At 35.1% G+C, this 18,478-nt stretch overlaps 2 protein-coding genes and 1 long non-coding RNA gene across 8 annotated transcripts in view; all 3 read right to left on the bottom strand.

Moving 5' to 3' along the window:
• LOC109071159 (protein turtle homolog A-like) overlaps positions 1-10,097 on the bottom strand; it is a 29,524-nt gene extending 19,427 nt beyond the window's left edge. For 2 of the 4 annotated variants that reach the window (XM_042732363.1, XM_042732364.1), the window contains exons 1-3: positions 9,600-10,097; positions 4,543-4,627; positions 4,218-4,412 (exon numbers count right to left, since the gene is read on the bottom strand). In XM_042732363.1, coding sequence (XP_042588297.1) covers positions 4,218-4,412; positions 4,543-4,600 — 253 coding nt within the window. In that variant the 5' untranslated portion in view covers positions 4,601-4,627; positions 9,600-10,097. The remainder of the gene's footprint in view (positions 1-4,217; positions 4,413-4,542; positions 4,628-9,599) is intronic. The other 2 variants (XM_042732365.1, XM_042732361.1) reach the window with 2 other exon arrangements.
• A 1,569-nt stretch (positions 10,098-11,666) lies between these two features.
• On the bottom strand, positions 11,667-13,514 carry LOC109097308 (transmembrane protein 230-like). 3 transcript variants are annotated; one of them, XM_042732360.1, is made up of 4 exons: positions 13,497-13,514; positions 12,622-12,750; positions 12,420-12,542; positions 11,667-12,348 (listed from the first exon to the last, which is right to left on the bottom strand). In XM_042732360.1, the coding sequence occupies exons 2-4, from the start codon at positions 12,718-12,720 to the stop codon at positions 12,208-12,210; spliced, it is 363 nt and encodes a 120-aa protein (XP_042588294.1). In that variant the 5' UTR covers positions 12,721-12,750; positions 13,497-13,514; the 3' UTR covers positions 11,667-12,207. The 3 variants fall into 3 exon arrangements, with proteins under 3 accessions (XP_042588294.1, XP_042588293.1, XP_018966476.1); XM_042732359.1 differs by lacking the exon at positions 13,497-13,514 and adding an exon at positions 12,901-13,122; XM_019110931.2 differs by lacking the exon at positions 13,497-13,514 and adding an exon at positions 12,901-13,119 and having other exon boundaries at positions 12,622-12,822.
• A 2,633-nt stretch (positions 13,515-16,147) lies between these two features.
• Positions 16,148-17,286, bottom strand: LOC109097307. Its single transcript, XR_002019087.2, has 3 exons — positions 16,934-17,286; positions 16,744-16,794; positions 16,148-16,606 (listed from the first exon to the last, which is right to left on the bottom strand). It is a non-coding gene; the product is annotated as an uncharacterized LOC109097307 (long non-coding RNA).
• Between the last annotated feature and the right edge of the window lie 1,192 nt (positions 17,287-18,478).

The following is an 18,478-nucleotide window of genomic DNA, read 5'->3' as shown; positions in this document are numbered from 1 at the left end:
ATTTTTTTTGCTTCCTGTTTCAAAAACTAATGCAAAGCAATAGACTTTAATGTATAGAGGAATGAAAATATGGAATGATTTGCCATCGAATATTACATGTTTTCTAATAAGTAAAATGAGGTTTTAAAAATTGTTAAATAAATAATTAATGGCACAGTATACAGTAAATTGATTATTGTATTGGTTTTTATTGTTATGGATTAATGTAATTTTGTTTTTTACTTGTTGGACCCCAGGAAGAATAGCCACTACCTTGGTAGCGGCTGATGTGGATCCAAATAAATACTAACACTCAAGTCACCACATCCACCTATTCAAATTCAAAAAGGTTCAAAGTTGGAGGTTCAAAGGTTGCTAGTTGGAGGTTGTATTCAACAAGTCTGTGACTTGAGGCTATGAAACCTGGAGTCTAAATCCTATCCGCTGCCTTGTATCCCAGAGACATTGTGTCACCTTTTAGCATAGGTTTCCCAGGTAGAGACTCTCCAGTTTCAGCTCAGGAAAGCGAGGATTGGGTTTCACACCATAGTCATCAGCTGTATTATTTTTATTGTGTTTCATGACACTGTTATCTTTTGAAATTTGAATCATCACGACAGGCTACTGGGAAGCTGCTTGGTTTGATCGGACCAATGGCCTTTCAAGATAGCATGCTGCTAGTTAGAAAGAGTTTTGACTCAGTTGAGTTTCTCAATGCTGACAGATGAGGGGGATGGGGGTCATTTGGAACAGAGAGCGTAAGTAAAAAGTCCACTGATGGTCACGCTTTTCACTGCAATCTATAGATCGCTTCTACTTTACTGCCAATATAGTTTTAGGTTTTATAGCAAGCTAGATTCTATTTAGTTAAGATGTGTATAAAAATACCATCGCAAACCCTAAATGTGCCTGATTTTGTGGCATGTAACAGTTATGGCATATCACTATGAGCTCCAGAGTGGACACATGAGACACTATATAGCCTAAGGTGACGAAATTCACACCAAGCTCACCCTTCACCTCTTCCTATGCTGCACCTGCCCCCCTCACTGACAAAAATTCCCGGCTTTAGACCTTTTGTTTCTCTTCTTTGTTTCTCATCACGTAAAAACGACAGTTGTGACGCCCTCTAACCTTTATTGGGCTGTTGGTTTACATGAGGCCATTCATTCCTTCTTTCAGTTCACAAGGAAGGAATGTGAATAAAATCAATATTTAGTGGTGTTCAGTCTCGAAAACCACTGAAAATGCTACTAGAAAATACTAACACAAGCTAAAAGATGTGAATCCACTATTAACCAAACATTTATGAACAACAGAATCTTGCACAAGTAAACAGACATTGCTTGTCGCACAAGTAAACAAATTTGTTCATAAACCATTATTTGTTGAATTAGTAAAAAAAAAAAAAAAAAAAGTGGTGGGTAATCAATCCATTGCTTGCCACATAACAAATTCACTAATAAACAATTGTTTAGTGCAAGAGTCAGTTAATTTGTTCATAAACTATTGCTTTGTTAAATGAGTCAATTTTACTTACATTATCATTTGTTTGTCCAAGAAAACAAACTTGTTTATAAACCATTGTGAATACACTAAATAACCTATTGCTTGTCGTGCAAGAACAGAAATTGGCTTACAGTAAATTCACCAAAAACTGTTGTTTGTTGCACATGTACAGTATACAAAATTGTGTATGAATCATTGCATGTTTCACAAGTAAACAAATTCACTTGTTTCTTTTCGCACAAAAAAAACACTTATGAAGCACTGCAAGTTCACTTAAAAATGTTGCTTGTTGCACATGTAAACAAATTTGTGTATGAACTATTACATGTTGAAAAATAAACAAATTCACTTATAAACTGTTGATTGTCGCAGAAGTAAATAAATTAGCTTCCAAAGCATTGAAAATTCACTTTAAAAAAACGTTGCTTGATGAAGATGTAAACAAGTTTGTGCGTGAAGTGTTGTGTGTTGCGCAAGAAAACAGATTCACCAAACTGTTCTTTCATGTACAAGTAAATAGATTGGATTAAACATTCACTTAAAAATGTTGCTTGTTGCACATGTAAACAAATTTGTGTAAACAGTAAAGTAAACAAATTCACTTATAAACTGTTGCTTGCTCACAAGTAAACAAATTTGTTTATGGAATGTCACTGTAAACAAATTTGTACCACATAGACCATTGCTTGGTGCATGAGAAAATTAATTTGGCAATGAACCATGCTATAAGTTAACTTAACTAGTTATTGCTAATGCTCAGTAGGTTTGCATTCCATGGGCAACATCGCGATGAACAGGTGCAGTGCTGCCTTTGAGAATTTGTTTAATTGCGCAGGGACGCACTGCACTCATGCATAAACTGCAGGGCTGAACCTGTCGCCCGCTAACTGCCTGGAAGGTGTGGCTCATCCAAGCACAGAAAACTTGCAGTGTTACCAAGATAGCCCGTTTCTTTCTGTATTAGAGCCATTGCATTTTTAAAAATGTGGGGAGGGAGTATCTTCAGCCTATTGAAAGACTCTTTTCCCCATAGACACCCTTTGTATTCCAGCTCCCAAAGTCACAATAGGGACTTCAGCAGTGAGAGGGGGAGAAACTAGCAGGTCCCACAGCACACAAAAGAGCAGAGTTACTGTAAGCTGAGACAAGCTTTGACCAAAGTGGCACTCAGGAGAACGAATTACGAAAGAGGTGAGAGATACTGTATTGTCCATAGAAGGATGTGGTTTACAACATGGCAGTCCATGCTTGACAAGCTTTTTGAAAAGCACTATATCTGTCCCAACTCAGTGAAGTAACAGTATAGGCATTTAAATAAAAGACCAAAATGTCAATAAAATCTGTTGAAATGGTTTTCAGTTCATTGTAATAAAAATGAGCTGCAATTACTGACCAATTTTAATTAACAAAAAGCTGTATCCACATTTAGAAGTCAACCCTGTTACTGCATGATTTTTCAAATATAAAAAAAAAATATATATACACAAATATATAAATGTAACATGAAAAATGTGAGACACCCAAAATAAAATAACATTATTTGGACACTTTCGACAGCAGGATGGGAAAACAAATACATGATCACTTTTAATATCCTTAATATTCTCTGCATTTGTCAAGCTCAATTTAAAACAACAACAAAAAAGAATTAGGAATAAAAAATGAGTAAGAATGAAATAATAATAATAATATAATAATGAAATACTGCATCTAATCCAAAATTAGATATTATTGACTGAGCAAAAGCTCAATTTAGGCTTAATTTGCAACCCTGCTATTTATTATCAATTCATAATTTTTATTCCAATTTTTATTTTATTTTCATTTCATTTCATTTTAATACATTTGGTTACACTTTATTTTAAGGACCAATTCTCACTAGTGTCACACCCATGGACGTTTTGTCATGTTTTCCTTACCCATGTGCTCAGTGACCTAGTTTTCCCTCATATTTGATTGTGTTATTTGGTTCAAGTGTGTCGTCAATTATCTTCATTTGCTCCAGTATTTACTGTAAAGTGTAGTCTGTCCTGTCTTCCTCCGTCTGGTATTGTGAATGTTACCCTGTGTGTTAGACCCTCTTCATATTGTGGATTACAATTAAAAGGATTTGTTTATGATCTTCGTCGTGCCTTTGTCTCCCTAACAGCAGCGTTGTGTGACAACTACTAACTAGTTTCTTATTAGCATGCATATTACTAGCATATTGTTTATTAGTATTTATAAAGCACACACTAATGCCTTATTCGGCATTACCATATTTTAGATCCCTTAATCTGCCCCATACCTAAACTTAACAACTACCTTATTAACAATTAATATCAGCAAATTAGGAGTTTATTAAGGAAAAACTTAGTTAATAGTGAATATGTGTTTCCTAAAGTGTTACTATACATTTTTTTTTTTTTGATGCAAGGTAACAGTTTTGCGAAAAATCCAACACTGTTATTTATTATCCATTAATAACTTGTACTCCAAATGATTTTTTTTTTTTTATTATAATTTGATAGATTTTATTTTTAATGCATGGTAACAGTTTTGCAAAAAAAAAAAATAAATATATATCATCCATTCATAATTTTTTATCCAATTTTACTTTTTTATTTTATCATTTCTTTTTCTTTTCTTTTTTTTTTTTTTTTTTGATGTAACAGTTACAAAAAATCCAACCATTCATGTGCCTGAGGTTGTTGACCCCTGTAAAAAGCTCTCAGTGTTTAGGCACTCACCGTCATAGTTGGGATGCACTCTGGGATCGTGCACTCCAAACTGGATGAGGATGGGGATATCATAGCCCTGACGCACCCACTCTATGACATGCTGAGGAGCAGAGCTGCCCTCAACCAGGGCTGGAAGACTGCATGTCAACACTGCAGTGTCCCCTTTTTTGGCACGGACGTGGACTTCAGCTGCACTTGTGTGATCTAAGATTACGAGAAAATATATGGAAATCTTCTAAATAACAATAAAAACTATACATATATATATTTAAACTAGTGACTAATAAAGAGAAGAAGTATATCAATTGTAAAGTAATTACTGTATAATACTCACTGAATAGGGACAGCACTGCAACAATGACTTCCAACAGAGGAAGGTTCTTCAGTAGCATGATGGGTATTCATACAGATTCACATACCTGAAGAACATCAAACATACAAGATCAAACGACAGGCAAACAAACCTCAACCACAGAAAGCTTTATGCTAAACACGACCTGACTAGTGGATATGAGCTAAACCATATAGTATGTCACAAACACATCCACACCTCCTTTGCTTTGCCTGTTCCAGTAATCTCAGAGCACACAGGAGGATTATGGGATCTCATGTACACATTGTATTATATATTCACAGTAAGCTCAACAACATCTCTGAATTGAACTAATTCGTGGTGAAAGAAAGTTGTAAAATGAGTTTGAATCATAAGCAATGAGTAAACTCCAGTCCAGTATGTGATGCCTTAAACTCATGAGAGGACGCTCCTGACTGTGTCAGTTAAATTGAGTTTTCCAGCTATAAATGTGACAAAATACACTGTAACTACTAAAAGCCTGTCTCATTTATTACATATCTATGCAAAATTTTACATTTGCATTATGATCTAATTCCAATGAAAATACCCCTTTGTTTTAAAATCTCAATTATATATCCAATATCTAAATAACACACTCATATATATATATATATATATATATATATATATATATATATATATATATATATATATTATGCTGAAAACTTGAATACTTTAAGTGTAAGACACAAAAAATGACATTTTACAACACAGAAAATGCATGTAACGCATTAAAAGTAAAGTAACACATTACTTTTACATTTACAAGAAAATATCTGAGCTATTTTTTCAAATAAGTAACATGTTGAGAGAAATTGGGAGTGAGGCGAAGAGGTAGATGCACTTACTACTATTTATTTCACTTGCCAAAAATTTTACTTTTGGGGGTTTTGTTTTTAAAAAAGAAATAAATAAACCAAGCTCAGGTGATAAAAAGTAATGCAAAAGTAATGTAATGCATTACTTTCCATAAAAAGTAACAAAGTAACGCAATTAGTTACTTTTTTATTGAGCATTACTATATCATAATGCATTACTTTTAAAAGTAACTTTCCCCAACACTGTTCAGGACACTGGTGTCAATTCTTGACATGTCATGTTAGCTACTCATATATAGATACTGATCTACTTAACCTGTGTAATGATGACTTTATAAATGTAAATACCATCAATAATGATCATGTGGGTAGACAGGAAGTGGTGAGATCACTGTAAATATGCCCTCAGTGAATGCCCGAATGTCACTGAGTCATGTCTCCAGTAAATCATTAACACATCAAGAAGCAATGGGTGCCGCTGGAAATACTAAAGCGTGTGACTTAAAGCTAGCGCTCCACTGACTTAGCTCACTGTGAGCCTGTGCGCTACGCACCAGCGCACAATGCAAAGGCCTGCTCATTACCCCCCGTGCAACGAGGGACAGCCATTCTTGAAGAATCCTGAAAGGGGTCCCAAGACAATCCCACAGGTCACACGTTTCTCACCGCACACTCAGCTACCAGTCTGTTTACTTTGTTAGCGTCTATTCAGCCATTCAGAGAACATGTGGTTCAAAATCATGAGAACCTGAGTAATTTTTGTACAAATGCGATGCATCAGCTACATGGGATGCTGATAAACCTGTTTCTCTGACAAAAGCTGGTAGGTAAGTGCTCTGTTACTGTTGTGAACAAACTTTCCTCCAGTAATGTTAATAGAACAGTTATCTAGACTTTAATAACATTATCAAAATGTTGTTTATACATCATTCATTGTAAATTTTTTGACTAGCATTCATGTTGCTATTTACTACTTGTTTCAAAACATTTAGAGAACATTCAAAAGTAACATTCCCAAAATATTCGCTAAATGATCAAATTAAACATTACATTTTCTAGGCTATACGGTTCTAATAACTAGGGCAAAATGTTAATTTTAAACATTCACAAAACACTGAGAAATAATGTTTTCAATCTTAATGGGAATGTTAACAACATCTTAACACCATCCCAGCTAGACCAAAGTCCTACATAAATTACTAAGCACACAAAGGCTGTCTTTTTGATTTACTGTTGTAGCGGCTGTAAAATCCAGTTTCTTAACCTTCAAGGGCAAGGGTTACAGCACTTGATCATTATAAATCTCATCTAACCAGGGAGCAAATTTTGAATTATACCATTTTCTGTCTTCAAATGACACCAAACTGGGGACCATATTGTGGGATATGGTAATTCAAGGCACTGAAAGAGTTCGGTTTGGCAGTCCATTCATTCTTGGGGTTAACAAAGGACAGGCTGAACTCGTGTCACAAATTTCTCTCAGTCTATAAATCTGGCTGTGATGAGAAGGAACTGGGCTAAACCGAGCGTGAAAGCTAAATGTAGACCATTCATTACAAGCTTGAGCTTAATGCAAAAGGATCACCAGTCATTCAATTATTCATATCTGACCTATTCTGCATTCAAGTAAAAAAGGATGACAATGAAACTCAGAAATGTTGTTTTATCAAGCTGGGCTGTAAAAATGTTCTAATGTACCAGATAAAGAATCTTAAAGTCAACAAGAAACCAAACTTGACACTAAAACTTTTTTTTAGTTCACTATTAGCTTTTGTAACTCTAATTATGACTGTAAAAATTTAATAACTTGCACTTCTAACATTCTTTCTCTGCTGAGGCCACACATTTAGTGATTGTTAAAGCAAAATCTGCTACAGGTTGAGGGGATTTTTTGTCTTTTTTTATTCAGAAAAACTTCTATTCACTAGTTGCTTTCACAGCCTTGTTGTGTTTTTTAATCACACTCTCACAAACTGTTTTAATAACAGAATCTGTATTTATTTTATTTTATTTTTTAAATAAAGACTGAAAGAGATGCTTAGTGAAGGTGACACTGAAATCATGCGACTGTGGTATAGTTTGTTTATGACCATGTATGTTTAGCTTTTTACATCTGGTGATTCTATTTAGGCTTCAAAATAATAAAAAAGTAGTGTTCATTTGTGAAGATTTTCATGATGAATGATACGTCAATAATCCAAAAAGCCAATGGTAAAATCCTGTTGTTGTTTTTTTTGTTGTTGTTGTTGTTGTTGTTTTTTTGTAGAGGCAACCAGGGGGATGCTACTATGCCTCCAAAAATCTTTGCTGCAGAACTCTATATAATAACCCCTTTAAATGTTTCAATTCCCATTTAGTAATATTGTGTCACTGAATATTCTATTTCACTTCATGAAAGTAAAATTGGATTCTAAGGGGGCTTCATGTTGACTTTAAATGAGGTAACAAAACCTCACACAATTGTGCTCCTCTGAGATGTGGCAAAGCAATAAACTAACCTGAGCTTCAAAGAAGCACAGAAAACATTGTAAAGGACGAAACAAACAAGAAATATCCACACTAGCAACCTGCAACTATTTACTCTTCAAAAGCTTTTAAAACAGAAGTCACGTCATACTGTGAAAGCAAGTCCTACTTTACAAACGCATTTGTTCACTAGAGCAAATAAACAGATCATCTACAGCAGCTGGACCTGAAACTGAGGCTCAGAGCAGATTCCCTGCTGACGTGATCGCAGCTACACCGGAGCTCACGGATTTCATCCACCAAATGGACCAACTTTCCTTATTTTACAAAGCTTTAACAATACCCTTTTCATGAACTCAACAGATGATGGAGCCAGATGTGCACTTAAACATCCAAACACATTTTAGAATGATAATTGAGATTTAGCTGCTATTAGTGGGTTGCTTTAGTCTATTATAAACCTGTTAATCTAAAATAATAATAATTAAAGGAATGAGGTCACTGTTTGTATAAGGAAAAACATTCAGTCAAAGCCAAAAGTTGGCCATGAATTTGTCAGTCCTTACCAACATGCAAATTCCTGCAGTGGTGCAAACACAAACAAAACTAACAGTGACCGAAATAAGCACGTACAAATTCAAAAGTGTCAAACCCTCATCATCAGATGTTTGGTGAGGAGAGAAAGTGCCATGTCCACGATTGTGCTGATTACAGATTATCCACTGATAATAATTTAACACCATTGCATATGCAAGCATCATAATCCATACATTGCATGGTGCTATGCATGAATGCTCACTGATTCATGACAGCTGGGATCAGAAACACTCTCAGTGTAATCCAGGATAATCTGGCTTCAGTGAGCCTGGAAAAAGTGACCGATTAATATCACTGTAAATAAGAGCGATGTCCCTACATTCACTGTGGTGTACTGTGAATTTGACTACCTTACGCATGCGACTGACTCAGGATGTACACGTGAGTCACACTGGGCTAACATTTGACCAAAAGGAAAATCCATTGTCACAACCATTGTTTACACTCAATAAGGACTGTTTACACTCAATTAGCGAAGTTTGATCAATGAAGGCTTAATGTACTTCAATAATTGCAATTCAAAAAGAGTTACCTAACCCAAGAGGGAAAAAATAAACAAGATTAAATGTCCAAATACAGGGATGAATTCAGGTTGATTGGGACACTTATTGCCATTGAAGTGACTGGGGAAAAGTGTCCCAATCAACCTGAATTCACCCCTATGTTGTATTGTGGATGAACAGGTCAGAATTTGATCAACAACATCCTGCAAGCCTCTGCTGGGTAGATGCTGGAAATTCTGATCAACCTGCCCCCACAAATCCACTTGGACCCCTTGCAGGGGCAATTAAAACCCTTTAATTCGTCCTCACCGAACTGACACTGACAGTCAAACGCTAGATAAAATCCCCCACTACTCAAACAGAAAAAAAATAAATAAAAAAATAATAATCTACTTTGTATCAATAGAGCCAAATGAGCATATAATTGTTGCTTAAAATGGATTACTTTGGAACATTCCTTCTTTCTAACCTAGTCTATCTTAAAGGACAGAAGATATATATATATATATATATATATATATATATATATATATATATATATATATATATTAAAAAAAAAAAACATTTGTAATATAAATTTTCCTTCTTTCTAACCTAGTCTATCTTAAAGGACAGAAGTTTTAAGTCAGAGTAAACTGTTGTTTATACTCACCTGTATCACTTCATCTATCAGCTGTGGTAAGCAGCGCTGTTTTGCGTTGAAGACGGAAAAATACCACGATGAGAATTATTCCAAAAGTAAGAATGTATACTCTCTCGGCGTTAATTCCATATCACAATCAATTCTCAAGGACAACTTCAAACATTTCGATATATCGCCAGTGATATTTCGTTGTGTTCTTGTTTCTATGAATGTAGTGAGGAAAACGAAGCGCATAAACTTTGTCTCTATGATAGGTTTGCGCTCGCGCATCAGCGCAGCTCTCGCGTTGAGTTCTCTCACTCCTCCCGCTGCTGTTCCACCAAGCGAATGCAAACACGGGCGCGCATGCGCAGAGCGCACACGGAGAAACAAATGGACCAGTGCACACATTTACACATAATCAGCTGTCACGTCTAAAGAAAGTTACACTTCAAATATTAAATGTTTTACCAGTCGCAAAACAACTGACATTTAATACAGAAAAACGTTTTATTCATCAGCCCTACATTTTTACAGCGTAGTGTGTTTCACTATAACTCTGACCTACTAATAAAGAGCAGAGGTGTGTCTGATGTTGTACTTTGATCAAGATTCTAAACTTGTTTGTCATCTGGGCACACGGAAATCACTCGTGAGACTGCAAAACCCCAGTTTTAACTAGTGATCGCGACTCACGATAAGAGCAGGCATGTGATGTGGATAAAAATGATAGCTTAAGTGAAAGTTTGCCATGAATTTCAGTGCAGCTAAGCCATAGTATTTAAGTGCTGTATTGTAAAACACAAACACTTACTGTTTTAAATGCAATGAAATGCATAGGATCATAATTCAAGACAAACTTTGTCTTCTTCTTAACAAAATTATTATTACTATTATTTATCATGACGGTTAATAATAATAGTAGCTTAATGATTAATTGTTATAGGCCTATTATAAATTAGCCTAAGTGTCTTCAAAGTTTATCTTGAATTCTATAGTGTTATTTATGGGATCGGATCAAACAGTAGTTTGCGAGCCCCCTGGCGGTGGCAGATCACATGCTGTGTATCGTGGGTCACACACTTTCAATTACTGCCCACTAGAGGGCAGTGAGTTTCTCGTGTTTTCTCTTCAAGACAGGAAGCGTCTTTCGCTGTTCACATTCGGAAAGGAACACTACTCTGCTGCATATTTCACAGTATATACTTAATGATATTATGTGAAACAGTATGCATTATGCACCAATAAACGTTCCATACAGCAGTATGCTATGTTGCCCTCATTTAGTTGCATGATTAATTCTGCAAACTATATTTAGTTTTAAAGTTGGTAATAAAAACTGTAATGAGTCAACAAGGATACAATGAAAAGAAAGATATGAAGGCTGATATTACCTCTGGTTCAGTAACACTGAAATCTGTTTTATTGGATACCCAGTTCTCTGCCTTCTGTTGTACAGCATACTTCACATTTCGACAAATATAGTAGTAAATCATCCAGGTTTTCCATAAAAGTTTAATATTTAATTTTGCTCAGAATACAATACTTCTCTTACCATAAAACATTAAGAGAAGTACAGTTGTACTGTACACCACATAATGAGTCTAATGTTTATATATTTATATATATATATATAACCCTTCGTAATGAATCATATATATTTATATATATATATATATATATATATTAACCCTTCGTCTGCTTCACTTAAAATAAATGAATCAATATACAAAGATATCAAAAAATGTTTACTTCTCATATCCTTCAGTGGATCTCAAAATATAACTTACTGTTCCCTCAAAAATATGAAGCACTAGAAGGGGAACATTAATACTTCCTTCAAACACTTTCAATAAAATGAATAAAACCAGTTTATTCCACAAAAACAAAACTGCATAGAAACTAAACTACCTATCTGCTCAAATTATATGACACTTCAAAATAATGGTAAGGTCATTAAAATTACAAAATAACAAATATGCAAGTATGGGAACACAAATAAAAGTATATGAGCAAATGTAGTAAGCAAAAAAAAAAAAAAAAAAAAAAAAAAAAAAAAAAAAACCAACATAAATATAAATGTAACCACCCCTTGCGTAGATTCTACCTCTGTATCCATCCACCTTATTTTTCAACGTGGAAGTAAGCTGTTTTCTGTTCATTAGTCGCTGCAGGGAAATAACGTGAAGAATAACAAAGTGCAATCAGCGGTGAAACTTGCACTATTCGCTCTTATGGGTAAAATAATGTGGATACTCTAGACTTCACAAGGTGCATACTGGGATACATTTTTTTTTTACTACATTTGACTGATAGTGTATAAACAGTAAATAACCAGCTTCATTACAGATAAATACATTTTCTAGCTTTTAAAACAATACTTTTTCAAGTTTTATAAAAGCTACTAAAATATCAGCATATTTATCATTGGCCTTTTATGTATTTAGCTAAATAAATACTCTATTTTGCTTAATATTGCACTTCTGTTTTCTTTTGGTAAAATGAATAAAGCACAGTGTGCCACAGTTTCTCTCCTAGAGAAACTCTGAGTAAACAGAGAATGAACGTCTAAAGGCAAATCATGCAACATCTGCAGAAAACACACAAAAGTAACAGCATTCAGTATGACCAGATCCATTCAGTTATCAAAGTCTGGGATGTCCTCGTAAGAATAACCACGGTAACCCTTGGAAGCATAATAAGCAATCCGCAGATGATAGAATCCGGGAAGGAAGATCAGGATGCCGATGATGAGAACTGGAATCGTGCGATCTGGGTTCTAGAACAAGACCATACACTACTGTCTAACATACTCACAGATATGTACAATACTGCAGTTTTTTTACTTACCATAACATTAATGTATCCTGCCAAAAGAAGGGATCCAACAACAATCAATACAGACCCAACCAGGAATAGGAATGTTGCCAGCACAATAGCCTTGTAGGGTACTTTAGGAGGTGTTTTCTTGAACTATAAAACAGTGTTTATTCATTTATGCTACAAACAATATAATACAATTTAAATATTTTCTTGCATAGGTGTTCCTCACCTGTAGATCAATGTATCCTTCATCGCTATCTGCCAGCCTGGAGTATTTCACCTTATTGTTTGGGGCAGCACTGGCTGTGTTGTTTCGGCTTGCCATCATGATGAGGTTTAAGCTTATTGGCACTTGAAGCTGATGAAAAGTAGCAAGCTAATGTTACACCGTGATTATACAAGAGTGCACCCGCTTTTGATTTGGTTTATTCTGGAAACCAGAGAGAAAGTTTAGGCTATAATAACTTAACATGCATCACAACTAGTGCAGCAAAACTTCGTGTCTTACACTTGAAAACACTTCTCATCCTTGTGTGGACATTGTTTACTTCCTTATTCCCATTCCACTCTTCTCTTCTTCTTTCTTTCTTTTCTTTTTACCGCATTCAACAGTGCATTACTGCCATCTGCTGGTGACTCGGATCAGAAACACTTTCCTTATCAGAGTCCCTTCTCCTTCCCGGTGTTGTGCCGAAATCTGCACCCTTGACAGATTATGCATCCCCTCGTTGAAATCGCTAGTTGATTGCCTAAATCCCAACCCCACCCCTGATCCTAACCCCTCCCCCACACCTACTCCTAAACCTACCAATATTAGGGGATGTAGAATCTGCCACAACAGCGTGTTCAGCTCCTCTGCTTGCACCTCCAGCATCCTGCAGCCTCATCATTTCAGAAAGAGAATCATCTCTGCTAACATTCATATTAATAAACCTAACATAACTCTGCACTTCCATACCTGTCCACATACATACATACATCGTGCACACTAATACCTTTATGTTTCCTATATACTTCCTTATTTTATATTCTATATTATATTCTAGATATTAAACCTGTCCTTCCTAAGTATTGAATCAATGCAGAGACAATATTATAACCTACCTGCGCGCAGATATCTAAGAAGTAAAGTAAATAAATAAATGACCGTTTTTGTTTAAGATATTAAAGGAAGTTGTGGCCTAATGGTTAGAGAGTCAGACTCCCAATCAAAGGGTTGTGAGTTCGAGTCTCGGGCCGGCAGGAATTGTGGGTGGGGGGAGTGCATGTACAGTTCTCTCTCCACCTTCAATACCATGACTTAGGTGCCCTTGAGCAAGGCATCGAACCCCCTACTGCTCCCTGGGTGCCCCAGCATAAAAACTGCTACCCACTGCTCCGGGTGTGTGTTCACAGTGTGTGTGTGTGTGTGTGTGTTCACTGCTCTGTGTGTGTGCACTTCGGATGGGTTAAATGCAGAGCACGAATTCTGAGTATGGGTCACCATACTTGGCTGAATGTCACATCACTTTCATTAAAGAATGACACATGAAATCGATAAAAAGTTCATTAGAAAAAAAACTATAATTAGGCTACAATTAATAAACATGCGCCAGAAGCATTTTTATTTTATGGTTAAAAATACTTCAAAGACAAATGTAAGAAGAAAACAATAATTTAATTCAGTTCAGTTCAATTCAAGTTTATTTGTATAGCGCTTTTTATGATACAAATCGTTGCTAAGCAACTTTACAGAAAATTAAGTTTTTACAATATTTAGTAGTAGCTTATCAGTGATGACTGTTTATGTGCATATGGTAGAAATGTATGGAAAAATCAATCAAAGATGTAATCAAACAGACGATGAACACTATTAACAGCAATTATTATAGGATGCAATCAAACTTATAGCAAAATTTGGTAGTTCTGTATGTTGTTTCAGGGTTGGCATCATCTGAGGTCCTCTGAGGGGTTGCCATCATCTCTTCTCAGGTGTTCTGGATCCAGACTGGAGCTGGATGTCAATCGTGGGGCAGAAACAGAGAAACAAATAGAGACATAATTAGCGTAGCTGCTGTTCCAACCAAGTAAAATTAATTAGTTTAACCCAAGCTTAAGAATAATAATGTGCATTTGATCAGCTATAACTGCAGTACAAGATTATGAGATGCATTATTTGAATGCTTGGCCAAAGAGAGAGTATGTCCGAACCCTGAACATTATCAGGAAGGCTATTCCAGAGTTTGGGAGCCAAATGTGAAAAAGCTCTACCTCCTTTAGTGGACTTTGCTATCATAGATATTACCAAGAGTCCAGAGTTTTGCAACCTTAGGGAGCGTGATGGATTGTAGCGTGGTAGTTAGGTACGCAGGAGCTAAACCATTAAGGGCCTTATAGGTGAGTAATAATATTTTGTAGGTATGGAACTTAATAGGTAGCCAGTGCAGAGACTGTAGAATTGGGGTAATATGATCATATTTTCTTGACCTGTTAAGGACTCTAGCCGCGGCATTTTGGTCTACCTGTAGCTTGTTTATTGAAGATGCAGGACAACCAGCTAGCAGTGCATTACAATAGTCCAGTCTAGAGGTCATGAATGCATAAACTAGCTTTTCTGCATCAGAAACAGGTAATGTTTCGTAGCTTGGCAATGGTTCTATGATGGAAGAATGCTGTTTTTGTAACATGGGAAATATGATTTTCAAAAGACAAGTTACTGTCTAATATAACACCCAGATTTTTGACAGTAGAGGAAGTAACAGTACATCCGTCTAGTTGCAAATTGTAATCCAAGAGATTCTGTGTAATGTTTTTTGATCCAATAAGTAATATCTCGGTCTTATCCAAATTTAATAGGAGAAAATCATTGGTCATACAATCTTTTACATTTTTAACACACTCTGTTATCTTAGATAATTTAGACGTTTCATCTGGTCTCGTTGAGATATACAGTTGAGTAAACAGTATAAATATTCTTTTTATAAATAAACAAGCAAAGACTTTAAAATGGACTTAGATATGAGAATTAACCTGCTTTTGCCATGGATCTCGATACTGGATTAGACCAATAATAATAAAAACCAAATTATGATAATAATAGGCTAATAATAATAATAATAACAGCAGTAATAGTAATCATTTAAAATACATTTAACATAAATCAAATAAATAAAATGTAACATACAGTAAGTGTGTGTGGAAAGGCTTTACCTCACACTGCTCATCAGATGCAGATTCAGTGTGAAATGAATTGGACAAACACCAGCTCTTGCACTAAAATACCAGTTATTCACAGCTTTTTATATTATATTTTATTATATTGATACAGTGAGAATATAAACACTAATGTACTGGTATTTTTGCTTATTCTAATATTCTGTAATGGATTCATTGGACCAGATGTGTTTTCTACAGGCCAAGACACTTTTCAGGTGCAAAACCTCATTCGCTTGATCTGTTGTTTGTTAGCGTCTAAGCGAAGATTCATTCCTTCCTATATATTCTTTATGATTTTGTGCAACTGCTGACGTTGGCTGGCTTTCAGAGTAACCCTACAACCAAACAATGAAGGACCCTTAACATTCACAGCACGTCTTGAGACTGCAGCTTTGAGGCAAGTGCTTCAATAGCTTAAATATTTAAGGGAGGAGATGGATGCCAAGGCATTCAAAACCAGTGCAAGCAATCAGTCATGCTTGCATTAAACTTCTGCATCAAGCACAGCAAGGAGGAATATGAAGAACCCGAGAAAGAAAACAAACAATAGATGGACAGTGTTCATTGTATTGATTTTACTAAAGCTCATGGACACATGATCTTGCATGAATAAACGTTTTATGATGGACATGGTGCATGTAGCCAAAAAAACAAACAAAAAGAGAACAAAGAGTATATGTTCTTAATTTCTTTGTTTTTGGAGAAAATGTTTAAATGAAAATGAATTTTAATGTCATTCAAAAAGTCTTTTGTTGAATACAAAAGTAGATGTTTTGAAGAATGGTAATGCTGCTCTTTTCCATACAATGGAAGTTGATGGGAAGCTGTCAACTCCTAAAGAACATCATCAATGTAACTAAAGAAAGTCTTACAAAAATTACATGGCAGTTTATGTTCCCATGCAGTGAAAATAGAGGCACATATCTTTTGAAGAGCTGCAGGACTTTTCTTGTTCATTTCATAGATTAAGGGCATGGATTATTGTGGAAAGAACTCTGAAACAAATCATGATGATGGATCTTCGAGAGAAAGCAATGGACGGTTAGAGAAATACAAAGCGACATTCACAGCCACAGGTGGAATTGCCATTTCACAAAGCCACATAAATCATTTATTTTCTTTGGCAGTGATATTCACATTCATTACCAAAGCTGACCTTCAGGGATGTCAATGATCAGTGCTGATGAATTACACCATTATCCACGGACTGTTCATGCAGAAATTCCTTTTAATTGAGGATGGTCAAAAAAAAAAAAATCCAAAATTTTTATTCCGATTAAAGAATATATATAAACCCTCTAATCACATCTTTGTTTCCCACAAGCATATATAAATATGGCTCTTACCTCTGCTATTTATCAGATGCAATAGAAGCTTCAGTACTTCTTCCCACCGGTGTCCAGATGCCGCTATGGAACTCGTGATGCAGGTTCAGGTATAAAGTAAAATAATAGATTTACCCTTAATAAATTACTCAGAGACTTGTTTAAAATAAGTTTAACGCATCACCATATCAAATGGTTTCGCTTTATTAAAAACAATAACTCCTAAGCAAATAGCAATGAAAGTAAATAGCATGAAGTCTTCACTCCGAACTGATGATGACGTTCAACCATAACATTTTATAGTCACAAAAAACAATACGTCTTCTTTTTCCGAATTCCTTTTTCGGTGAACATGAACACCCACACACATACACGTACACAGGAAGCATGACCCTTACCCAACAACAAACATCAAACTCACAAAAACACAAATTAAGAAAAAGCAACATCATCATAATTAAAACAAAATAAAATAAATCTATATTTAAAATCTAAACAATTACAAAATCTTAAAGGCGTAGGCTAAGCAAATAATATTTCTAAACTGCGTAGCAACATTTCTTTTAAGATAAGATAAAACATATCACAATACAACACTTTAAGAAAGAAGGTCCATTCTGCAACGTTATTGCAAAATGCACTTCCGTGCACAATCATGATACAGTTAGCAAAAAGTATACATATGTGGCAGTCTTAACTGTTGAGCAAACTCTTTAAGGCTTTTCGGGTTTTGTGGCAGAAGTTTGCAATGTCACAGTTCTAATATCATTTGCGAGAGATTGTAACTCAAAATTAAAGTTCACCAATTCAATCATTTCTTTCAGCATTCTCATAATTTTCTTATTCAAATCCTCCCGTTTTCGCATAAGTTGAATTGTTCTTCTTATTCTAAAAACATTTCCTGCTGCTCCATCAGTTGAGATTCTGTCATGTTTCCCCCACGTTTCTTCTTCTTCTTTTGTCTTTTGACTTCTTTGCTCTAGTTCCTCTGAATCGCTTCTTCGAGAAGATCATCAAAGTCAGTTTCTAGTTTACCTGATTCATTATTACAGTTACCGAGTGAGAATCGATCGTGGATGGGAAATTCCACATCTAATGAATCACCTTCTACGACACAACACAAAGACCTAAGTCCTAGAGGCCCAAGAAAGCACTTCAGTTTTAAAATGCACATGGATCACTGACATAACGTTTTTTTTTTTTTTTTTAGTTCATATTTATTGTTATTCAAATAATACATTAAAAGTGCAATTACTACAGACAATGACTTGAATAAAAATTCACTTTGATCATCTTTGTCAAACTAATTTGTGTAATAGCAAGAAAAGAAATGTTTCACTTAAAGTCTCATATTCTTGAAAAAAAAGAATGTCAAAGCTAGTTTGAAATAATCATTTATTATTATTTCTTCAAAATGTATGTAATATATATATATATATATATATATATATATATAGTGTGTTTAATATGTCTGTATTTAATGTGTCTAATTGAAATATAGTGTGTGTGTGTGTGTTTAATATGTCTGTATTTAATGTGTCTAATTGAAATATAGCTTACAATGTT

Source organism: Cyprinus carpio, chromosome B10, assembly GCF_018340385.1.
Source record: "Cyprinus carpio isolate SPL01 chromosome B10, ASM1834038v1, whole genome shotgun sequence".
Classification (NCBI taxonomy): domain Eukaryota; kingdom Metazoa; phylum Chordata; class Actinopteri; order Cypriniformes; family Cyprinidae; genus Cyprinus; species Cyprinus carpio.
Note: the sequence above shows the minus strand (reverse complement) of the source record. Positions and strands in the feature narration are given on the sequence as shown.

Excerpts from the sequence above, each read along its gene's own strand:
- LOC109097308 (XM_042732360.1), bottom strand. The coding sequence starts at position 12,720 with ATGATGGCAAGCCGAAACAACACAGCCAGTGCTGCCCCAAACAATAAG. Across the intron at positions 12,543-12,621 it reads AAGGATACATTGATCTACAG|TTCAAGAAAACACCTCCTAA; the intron begins GTGAGGAACACC and ends ACTGTTTTATAG. Across the intron at positions 12,349-12,419 it reads CAGGATACATTAATGTTATG|AACCCAGATCGCACGATTCC; the intron begins GTAAGTAAAAAA and ends GTCTTGTTCTAG.